At 42.8% G+C, this 11,112-nt stretch overlaps 1 protein-coding gene across 14 annotated transcripts in view; it reads left to right on the top strand.

Annotated features, from left to right (window-relative positions):
- Positions 1-11,112, top strand: part of Osbpl6 (oxysterol binding protein like 6) — a 111,387-nt gene that overhangs the window by 89,235 nt on the left and 11,040 nt on the right. For all 14 annotated transcript variants that reach the window (XM_023719114.1, XM_023719120.1, XM_004634722.2 and 11 more), the window contains 6 exons: positions 5,275-5,362; positions 5,816-6,069; positions 6,951-7,088; positions 7,408-7,471; positions 8,913-8,991; positions 10,473-10,617. In XM_023719114.1, the coding sequence (XP_023574882.1) occupies positions 5,275-5,362; positions 5,816-6,069; positions 6,951-7,088; positions 7,408-7,471; positions 8,913-8,991; positions 10,473-10,617 (768 nt within the window). The remainder of the gene's footprint in view (positions 1-5,274; positions 5,363-5,815; positions 6,070-6,950; positions 7,089-7,407; positions 7,472-8,912; positions 8,992-10,472; positions 10,618-11,112) is intronic.

The raw sequence follows: 11,112 nt of genomic DNA, 5'->3' as shown, positions 1-11,112 counted from the left end.
CTCAGACCTACCATCCAATGACTTTGTAGCTCTCTCTCTCTCTCTCTCTCTCTCTCTCTCTCTCTCTTTCTCTCTCTCTCCCTCCCTCCTCTCTCTCCATGTCTCTCTCTCTGTCCCTCTCTCTCTCTCTCTCTGTCACTCTTTCTCTGTCACTCTCTCTTGCACTCAGTCGCTCTCTTGCTCTCACTCTCTGTCGCTATCTCTCTCTCTCTTCCTCTCACTCTCTGTCTCTCTCTCGCTCTCGCTCTCACTCCCTCTCTCTCCCCCTCTCCCTCTCCTAGAGCGAAGTTATTTTCCTATTTCCAGCTGGGTGTGCAAGTATCACTTTCACTAAGTCCTAGAGCTACAGAAGTGAAAAGGGTAGGGGCAGACTCTTGCCTAAGTCCAGCAAGGTGTTGGCGCTACCTTCGGGGAGCACTGAAGCTAGTGGCAGCATCCCTAGAGGACAGAGCAGGGCACAGGACAGCATGGAGATGGTGTGTTTGCTTGGTGGCCTCACGAGTCTGCCGGACCTCTCAGGAGATCCCTTTCCCCGCACTTAGATAGGCCACTCTGAAGCTCATGGACAGAGCAGGTTTAGAAGTCGGCTCAGGATCCACAGAACCAGTTACCTGTGAGATGCTGCCACCTGGGAGCTCAGAGAACCACCAATTCTGCATGTCAAAAAAAGAAAAGAAAAGAAAGAATCAACCAACCCCTTCTCCACACCATCACCACCCCCACCCCAAACAAGAGCAGTCCACCCGTAGCGCTCGTGACTGTTTCAGGCCCTTCTAGCTGAACGTTCACATCCCACACCTGGGAAGGTGTCTCCTTCCCAGTTTTTCTCTTCTAGCTGCTCCGATGGACTTACTCAGCCCTCAGTCCTCTGAAATGCTCACACCCACACCTGGCCCTGTGGCCTCACCTCCACCACTCCGATCCCGTCACCCATCTTTTCTCCACCTGGACTGCTGCAGAAGCTCCATAACCATTTTTCCTGCCTCCTTTCTTGTACCTCCCAATCCTTTCTCATCATGTCCCCATTCTTCGGTGTCCTTAGGGTGACACCCTAGCACCTTAGCTGTCCATAGAAACATTCATAATCTGGTCCTGTCTTGGTGCAGCCTCGTGCTGCCTCTATTCTGGAGCCTTCCAGCAGGCAGCAGAGTCATTCCTTGTGCCGTCTTTTACAGATTGTTAAAACACACAAATAGTTTTTTACACGCATCTTCCCTTTATAACAATCTCATGGGGTAGGTCAGGAGATAGATGCAAGTGACGGTCACTACAGTGTTCACAGAGTTACACCTCCACTTCAGCAAAGCTTGGTCAGTGAGTGAGCCTCGTCTGCCCTGGCCTCTAAGTTTCCTTCTCGTGAAGTCTCTCTGGAAGACCCTTTGAGTCTTCACACTAACACTTGACAAGCCAGCCTGGAGAGCTTACTGTGCGTGTGTCCCCCTAGCAGCAGCCAGGGTCACATCAGGTTGCGTGTCCTGTGCTCAAGCTGCCAACGATTGGCCCACTGCCCTTGTACCAGTGGCTACCAGGCTTCCCCCAGAGACGAGTGCATTTGGCTCCTTCCCGCCTGTGGGGAGGCGCACAGTGGCCGACCTGTCTGTAGTCAAGAGTTATCATTCCTCTCGTCTCACCTTTTATACCCCTCTTTCTTTCTTATTTTTGCCTTCATACTTGCCACTAACAAAATACATATTTCACTTTGGTTGTTTGTTTTTGTTTTTGGTTTTTTTTTTTACTTGCTTGTCTCTCCACTAGAATTCAGTGGAGACAGGGACTTTCCCCGTGTCTCCAACACTGGAGGAACCCTGTGAGCCCAGAGCAGATACTCCAAAAGCATTTGCTAACTGAACAGAGGAGGGCGAGCTTCACCTCTAACACCCAGTTCTGAGAGGCATCCGGGCGTCAGCTGTCTTACACCACCTTTTCTATGACCAGAGGGAAAAGAGACTGTTTGCTTTTAACAGGCACACTTCACTTTTCTTAGCAGATCCCTGGTACCTGTTAAAAACAAAACAAAACAAAAAAAAAAATGGTCCCTTGTTTTCAGAGTAATCTTTTTCTTTGAGCCCTGCTTTTAAACTTGTTTCTGTACTACTACCTTCCTGGTCATATTTAGATAAACAAAATTTTCCTGAATTTTTTTGAGTACTGAAGTTTGTGAAGAGAATATTTGGCTCCAAGATTTCTTGACCTCAGGGAGAAGACAAATTTTAATTTAATACTACCAAGAGCCTTGTTCTGTGTGCAGAATGACATGAGAAAGTCACACCAGGACAACACCAGCTGTGCTGTTACCCCCACACGTGTGTATGACATTCTGTGAGTTTCTTGGGGCCCACTGTGATTGTGGAATTCTATGATACGTGTGACATTCGGTCATTTCTTTGATATGTTAGTTTGATAAAGATCAGAAATTGAAGAAAAATAGACTGTAGTTTTGTAGAATAAACATGAATGTTTCCTTTTGTTGTTGCTGTTTTGGTACCGGGGATCAAACTCAACCTTGCACTTGCCAGGAAGGTGCTTATGCCGCTGAGCTATCTCCCTGGCCCCAGCCTGAGTGTTTCTTAACAGATACTCAAAGCAATAGACAAGGGTACACTACAAATTTGACTCGAGGGCAATTGTCTCCTAAACATGCTTGAGTGTTACTAGCTTTTTTTTTTTTCCTGATAAATCGAATAAAGGGTTTCATGTCTTTTTTGCTCCTCTGCTAAGCTAAAAAGCTTTGATAACCCTGATGGCTTACTGTTCAACTTTTTTGCAGTCCACGAGACCTGGGAGAGCCAGGTGCAGTGGGAAAATAGGAATCAAAAAGAGATTTTCTTCCCGGTTTGCTGTTTTTATGCACTTACTGTATGCAAAAGGAAAAATTCCATTACTCATTTATATATGCAGTTATTCTGTTACTCTAGATATGTGAACTTATTTCAACTTTAATTTTAAAAACATCAGCAATGGGCTGGGAGGTGGCTCAGCGGCATAAGCACCTGCCTGAGAAGTGCAAGGTCCTGTGTTCAATCCCTGGTATCAAAAATAAAAAATTTAAAAATTTTTAAAAAATAAAAATATCAGCAATAAATTCAGAAATGTTAAGGGTACATACTAATTGTTTTTATTACATAGGTTTAAGTTGTTATACCAAAAAAAGTTGGTGCAAACCAAGTTAAAAAATACATTGCAAACCAGAGGTAAATGCAGTGTATATGACGTTAGAAACAATGTGAGCCGGCTGGTGGCACACGCCTGTGGCACAATGCCTGTATCCTAGCATTTTAAAAGATCAAAGCAGGACAAGTGTGCGCCCAGACTGGATGACTTAGCAAGACACTGTGTCAAAATAAAAAAATAAAATAAAATAAAAACAAAAATAAAACTTAGCTCTGTGCAAAGGCCCTGGGTTCAACTCCCAGTGCCATAAAAAAAAAAAAAAAAGAAAAGAAAAAAGGAAGAGAAGGATGGATGGAGGAAGGAGGGGATAAAAGGGTAGATGGATGAATGAAAGATAAAGAAATACTCAAATATCAAAGTGATCTTTATGTGGGCCACAGAGATAGCTGAGCAGTCCAAGCACCTGCCTAGGCAAGTGCAAGGACCTGAGTTTGATCCTTGGTACCACATGCCGTGCTGGCCCCGCCCCAGGCATGCTGAGCTGGCCACCAGCACCAGGCATGGTGTGGTGAGGCTGAAACAGGAGAATCTTATGAATCCAAGTTATGTAGTGAGACCCTGCACCAAATGCATAAAAAAAGAGAGATCTTTTTGCATATTAAGTATACAGCTAGGAAAAAAAAAAAAAAAAAAAAAAGGACAGTGTTCACATTTGCAGCAGTTTAGATGTGGAGAGATGGGTTTTCCCCAGTTATACTAAAGAGAGCAATATAGTGCAGTCTTTTTGGAGAGCAACTTGGCAACATGTGGGTAAAGCTTACAAATGGTCCACTCAGTGAAAGAAGTTTTAATGAAATCAGCAGGCAGACTTACAAGGGTGTTCATCTGAAGTAGTATCTGTAACAGTAAAATGTAGGAAGCCACTTCAGTGCTGGTTAAATCCCTTGTTACAAATGTTCCATGAAATATGCTACCTTTACAAGTAAATATGAACAGCTGTAGCTCCTGTAGTGGAATTACATTCAGAATACTGTCAAGCAGTGTACGAACGGATTCCTTTGTCAGCATCCAACGGTAGTGTATCAATTTGTTTATATGGGCATTTGAGATTAGGAGAGAACATCCAGCCAAATGTGAAACGTAGTTACCTTTAGTGATGAGATAATTGGTATTTCCTACGTATCTGTTTACCCCATGTAATTTCTAGTATCTTTACAATACAAATGTTTTGTTTTTATGTTTAGGAAAAATAGATATCTTCTTTGAAGAAAGTAAATATGAACAGTTTTCTTGTGTCTAGTAAAGACATTGATTTTCCCTTTCCTCTTAAGATTTTTATTTGTATTTTCTTGTCTGCTCTGTTTCTTACTCCCCTGAGTGTGTACCTTAGTCTTTAATTTTACTTTCTTGTTAGTTTTGGTTTCACTGACTTGCATATTTTTCTCAGGAACAGAGTGGCTGTATTCTTGGTGCGTCCCCAGTCCTCACAGAAGCCACCTGATTCTAAGCTATCCGGACAGTGTTTCTTACCCAGAGCTGTACACATCTGGCCTCCCTAGGGAAAGCTAGCATTCCCTTGCATTTCTTCTGATTCACAATAACCCGTCAGGCCACATGTGAACCATTTACGTTGGCATAAAAAGCCTATCCCTGTGGCACCTGCCCCTTCTTGTCCCCTCACTGTCCTAGCTACTCTCTCCTCCTCAGAATTCCTAGAATAGTGTTTCCCTCATGGTCTTTGTCTTCCTTCTCCCTCGTCCCATGCTTCTCTCCCTTGTAAGGACTGGACATGCCTCTTTGTTCTGCACCACCCAACTGAAGTGTCTTTACGCCAGATAGCCCCTCCTGCATCCTCCAGAGGAAATCACAGTGACACCTTCTTGGTGCCCTCACACTTTTCTGCTCATGTTGTCCTTGCCCAGCTCACCACCCCAACAAAAGCAAGTTGCTGTGTCAGACAATGGTTCCTTTGTAGCAGCCCTGTATCCTGACCCATGGAAGAGCCTCAAGTTGCACCTGCGCCAACTGCATTTCCTCCCAGCACCTCAGCTTCTCCCTGGAATAATAATTTGATATTTTTAATCATTTGATTATCTGAGCTTCCAAGAGAAGAATCATAACAAGAATTCTGACACCTTGGATGTTCTTCCTTCCCTTCCTCAGGCCTCAGATGACGAATCTTACATCAGTGATGTGAGTGATAATATCTCAGAAGACAACACCAGTGTTGCAGACAATATTTCTCGGCAAAGTATGCACCACTCAAGCATCTTCTTCTGTCTGCATGCCAAATTACAGCACTTCTATATACATAAGCACTGATTCCCCTCTTACCCTTGCTGATTTTCCAGCTGAGTGTTCCATGGTTTTTATTTTGCATGATCTGTTGAGATAAAGAGCTGCAAAAATTTGTTAAGTATGTGTTTAAGTGAAGTTTTACCTCTTGCTCATACCCAAAGTTTAAATCCTTATTAAATATATTTTTATTTGATTTATCTTTTCTTAATTAAGTATATTTAACACCTAGTTGAAATAGCTTTACTCTGACATTTTGTGCATCCAGTAGACATTACTCTGTCTGGTCTTGAGAGATATAGTTCAATGAAGGCTTAAGAAAGTTATCACAATCAAGAGTTATTTCCCTCCCCGATGTTGTGAAATCCAAAAAGCAAAGTCTCTTTCTCTGTGATTGTCCCTCTGCCAGTCCTCAATGGGGAGCTCACGGGAGGCGCCTTCCGAAACGGGCGGCGCACGTGCCTGCCTGCCCCTTGCCCTGACACCAGTAACATTAATCTGTGGAACATCCTGAGGAACAACATCGGCAAGGATCTGTCCAAAGTCTCGATGCCGGTAGAGCTCAACGAGCCGCTCAACACTCTGCAGCATCTCTGCGAGGAGATTGAGTACAGCGAGCTCCTGGACAAAGCTTCAGAGACGGATGATCCATACGAGCGCATGGTAATAAACGACAGGGCTGTGCTCTTAGGACCTGGGATAAGCCACGAGCCAGTGTGATGGCACATTTGGGTTTTTGCATGGCATTCTCGCTGCATAGGTAAGACAGGGACTGCTCCAGTTGTAAAATCAAACAGGGACAAAAAGTTCTAGATTTCTGTCCTGGAAGGTAACATTTTGTGACTTCGCTACAGTCTAGAGTATTGCTAAAGTTGGGCTGCAAAAGTGTCGTGCTCCATAGACGTAGAAGTCATGCTGAGCTTCACTTTCTTAGCTTTTCCTGAGTGCCAAGAGAGCCCATCTATACGGGAACTTGGTTCTAGAAAAGTAATGTCCTCTTGGTCCTTGCCCTTTCCTCCATAAGACTGGAAAACTGTATACATAAGCACTGATTCCCCTCTCACCCTTGCTGATTTTCCAGCTGAGTGTTCCATGGTTTTTATTTTGCATGATCTGTTGAGATAAAGAGCTGCAAAAATTTGTTAAGTATGTGTTTAAGTGAAGTTTTACCTCTTGCTCATACCCAAAGTTTAAATCTGGGCCTCCAACAAGCACCGCAGCTCCTGTGTGTCCTGCTAAGATGATGCAAGCAGCGGAGCCTACAAGCAGGACTCGAGACCTTTGAGCTTCATGATACTCATGAAACTGGGCAAACACGAATGGAGCACATTTGCTCTCTGTGCTCATTCCCACAGCAGTGGTTTAGCCTCATTTGAACTTACTTTGCCCATGAATTGTTGAAGATTTATGTAGATAATAAAAAAAAAAAATGCAAGTGACATCAAGTCAGTACCCATCAACACCGGTACGTAGAGCCTAGGGGAACAGAGACAAACAGACCTGGTCTCGCCTATATTGTGTTCCTTTCTCCGATGTTTTAACAGGTTCTAGTTGCTGCCTTTGCGGTTTCAGGCTATTGCTCCACCTATTTCAGGGCAGGAAGTAAGCCATTCAACCCGGTCCTGGGGGAAACTTATGAATGCATTAGAGAAGACAAGGGATTCCGATTTTTCTCAGAGCAAGTAAGTAAGATTGATGCATAGGTTGGGGGAATGAGGAAACCCTCTTGACAGCTGTGGGTTATCGAACCGATTAACAGAGAACTCACTCAGCTTATTTTCACTAGCACTACCACTGAGTATCCTCAGGTCTCTGTGTAGGGGTGAGGTCTTCAAAGTTCCAGGTTGACTGATGTATCTTGAGAATAATGTACTTACAGAAATGCTTAATTATAGTTTTCGTTGGGGGTGACCTTTCGTTTTTTCATCATAAGGATATATATTTATGTCCTCTATGGAACTTTGATATTGTTATCATTACCTTCCTTTTTTTTCCTACCAGGTGAGCCATCATCCACCCATTTCTGCTTGTCACTGTGAATCAAAGAATTTTGTCTTTTGGCAAGGTCTGTATCTCACTGGTAATTTAAAGTCAAATGTGTGTACCTAGGGAAGAGACTCTAGCTTCCGGATTCACTGTACTCGGTTTAGGTTTCTACCTTTGAATTCACAGAATATTGGTCATTTCTGTGGAGCTCTGTTTGAGGAATTAGATTTCCTGGTGTAAGTGTGAAACTGTGTCCTCCAAGAGGTAACACTGTTCATCTAGGAAGCGAGGCCTGTGGAGCCGCCACCGTTGTACCCCACTGTGCCTTGTTCTCTGCATCTGTAATGCAGAGGAGATGTCTGCAGGATTCTTGGGTCTTGGCATGTGCGGAGAGAGTCTAATCTGCAGGATCTTTTGCCACGTCACCCAGTCATTCCAGCATATCTGAGGTTTCTGCATCTACAGATTCAGCTGACCCCAGATAGAAAATATGGGGGGGAAACTGTAGGCAATCTATTAACTATATTATTTTGTTATGAAATTTTGTGAAGGTTTTTTTCTATTAAAGAAAGAAAAGGATATTACATGGCTCTGCCCACGTGGCATACTTTCTTCCTGTTCGGGAGGCTGCCTCGTTGCTCACAGAACAACGCTTGACTTAAACATTTCCTTCACCTGAAAGCACAGAGTGACAGGGCACTGCAGCTATATCTTCCTGCAAAATAACGTAATAAGCCCCTTCTTGATCATAACCAAGCATCAGAAATTGTATGGCAACAACATTCAACTCCCCCAGGTCATCAGAATTGTCCTAGGTGGTCGTTATAAACATGCAGGTGCTGTGAGTCTCCACACATGAAAGGGAATGGTGTCCTGGGATAAGGTGCTGGGCCTTGGGCCCTCCTGATAACCAGGAGAGAAGAACACTGGTTAGATTAAGCCCACTCTCATTAATCTTCCATGCCTGCATTTAGGGTTTTGTTTTTTTTTATTGTTCTCCCAAATCATATAACCCATGTATAAGAACAGAAAATATATATAAATCAGTGATATTGCCATGCTGCAATTATTTTTACATACATCTTAGGCTTCAGATATATATAGATATAGATACAGATATGGATATAGATATGCTAATATGTATATATGCATATATATTATTAAACTGAACTATTTCTAGCATTTAGTTAAAACTTAACATTTATTACTATATGACCATTACTGTTAGTGTCTCTTTATATGTATATGTGAATACACACACACAATTTATTCCAGGATTCTTCCAGTTAATTAAAGACAAATATAGAACATGATTATAGAAAAACACCAATAGTGGATTTTTTAAATCGTAGTTAATATTTTCACTTTGGGCCATCTTCAGAAACTTATTGTGTCAAACACACAGTATAGAAGCGATTGTAATTACAAAAATGTTTTGTCAATGCAATGCAAAAGGTAGTTTTTCAGAACAAGCGATTAGATCTGGAGTATATTTCTTTGTCCTCTCCCATGTCATTTAGATATCAGATGGAAAAACAAGTTCTGGGGGAAGTCAATGGAGATCCTGCCTGTTGGAACGCTGAATGTCATGCTTCCAAAGTAGGTGGCTGTCCTCCCTCTTCCTTTTGGTCTCTTAGCTGCTTTTCTAAACCAGCAGTGGGTATGTTAGCCTGTGGGAGAATCCAGGGTCTTGCACCCTCTATTCCCAAAGTTTCTGCTACCTTCACCACAGTTTTGAGTATGGACTCCCACAAAAATAAATGAGATGTCTCACAAATGTATCGAAGCTTCCCATTTTTCTCTCCATATCCTCCATTCATCACTCAAATCTGCATATGTGTCCTATCCCAAACACCATACTGGTTGGAATTTTATAAGATTTCTAAGTTATTTTGTCAAACAAAAGTAAAGGAATATTCTTACAGTTGTGTTCTATGAAATATAAAATGATTTATAAGATAGAGTCTATACATCTTTTTAAATTAATTGGAAGTTTTCATTGAACCCAAAGACTTGATTAAGCTGGTTTTGTGTTTGTCTCCTTGAATGGCAAAATTTGCTGATGCACTGGAGATGAAGGGTGGTAAGGGCTGGGAGCTAAACTATCAATATTTGAAAATTCATAAGGGAGAAAGGAAGTTGTTCCCGATGCTTTAGTGCCTACATTATACCAATTCGATCTTAGGAGCATTTTTTAAATTTTGAAAGAACACTTTATTTGAAAATGTGCATGATCTGTAAACTTAAATGTGATTGAAGCTGTTTCACTCCTTACCACAAATTCTGTAAGCTTCCTCCCAGGATTTGCTTTAGATTTGTGCCAGCTTGTCAAACCTTTTCCTGAATAATTATAGTGTTCCCACTATTGGTCTTAACTTGAATTATGAAAGCATCTTTAGAGTAATCTTTTCCAATTAAACCTCCCCCTACCTCTACCTCCAGCCCTTCCTAGATGGCCCATTGTCTGCAAAGTAAATCCATACTCTGAGAAGATATTGAAGGTCTGCTTTGCCACCTTCTCAGCCCTGCCTCAATCGCAGGGTTGACTAGCAGGATAGCGTCACAGACCCAGTGCATCGTGCTCTACTGGCCCTGGGGCTTTGTGTTTTCCCCCAGTACAGGGTACCTTCCTGCATGCCGTCCAAGCTGAGCTATAGCCCAGTCTTTTCTAGGACATCTTCCCTGCCACTCCCCCCATGTCCCAGGCCAGTCTAAGGATGAGGGACTCACCCTTGTGTATTCCCCTGATGTTTTGTTCATCTGTCTGTTATGACCCTCATCATAGTTGATGGTAAGTTTTTGTTTAACTGTTCGTCTCCTCACATTCTGATGGCCTCAGAGGAGCAAGAAGCAGGTGCCTCTTCCACTTCATGGTGTTAGCACCTGGCCAGGAGTAAGCCCGTCGGCAGATCCTAACGTGGCTGAACAGTGTCGTGTGTTTATAACCACACAGAAACTCCCAGAAAATGAGAAAAAGATGAAGGAGAAGGCAGCTTTGCCCAAAAGATGTTCTAATTGGTAGAAACCATAATGTATGTATGACCTTTGTCATTCTTAATCAACGTTACATTCTTTACTAGGTACGGAGACTACTATGTGTGGAATAAGGTCACCACGTGCATACACAACATTCTCAGTGGGAGAAGATGGATAGAGCATTATGGAGAGATAACCATTAGAAATACCAAAAGCAGTGTTTGCATTTGCAAACTCACATTTGTCAAGGTAAATAACATAATAGACCAGCAAAGAAAGAGTAGTCCAAAATGCTTACTAAAGCTGGCATGGCGGCACACACCCAGGCAATTTAGCAACCTAACAAGACTCTGTCTTGAAACAAAAACGGGGAAGGGGAAAAACGCCTGCAATGCAACTCAGTGTGATGATCCTGGGCTTGGTCCTCAGTATCACACACACACACACACACACACACACACACACACACACACATACACACACACACACAAAATGTGATACTATAATAAAATCTTTTTAAGGAAGAAACAGAACATGACATCAAATAGCAGCAAGTTGCTGGGTGTGTTGTTAGAGACCCATAATCCCAGTACTTAGGCAGCTGAGGCAGGTGAGTTTGAGGCCAGCCTCAACTACACAGTGAAGAGAAGGCCAGCCTGAACTATAGTGAGACCCTGTCAAACCAAAATGAAGGGGCTGGTGAGATGGCTCAGTGGTCTGGAGCACCTACTTAGAACAAGCTTA

Source organism: Octodon degus, unplaced genomic scaffold (genome assembly GCF_000260255.1).
Source record: "Octodon degus isolate 3935 unplaced genomic scaffold, OctDeg1.0 scaffold00065, whole genome shotgun sequence".
NCBI classification, from domain to species: Eukaryota; Metazoa; Chordata; class Mammalia; order Rodentia; family Octodontidae; genus Octodon; species Octodon degus.
The sequence above is the reverse complement of the archived record's forward strand: the minus strand, read 5'-3'. Positions and strand labels throughout refer to the sequence as shown.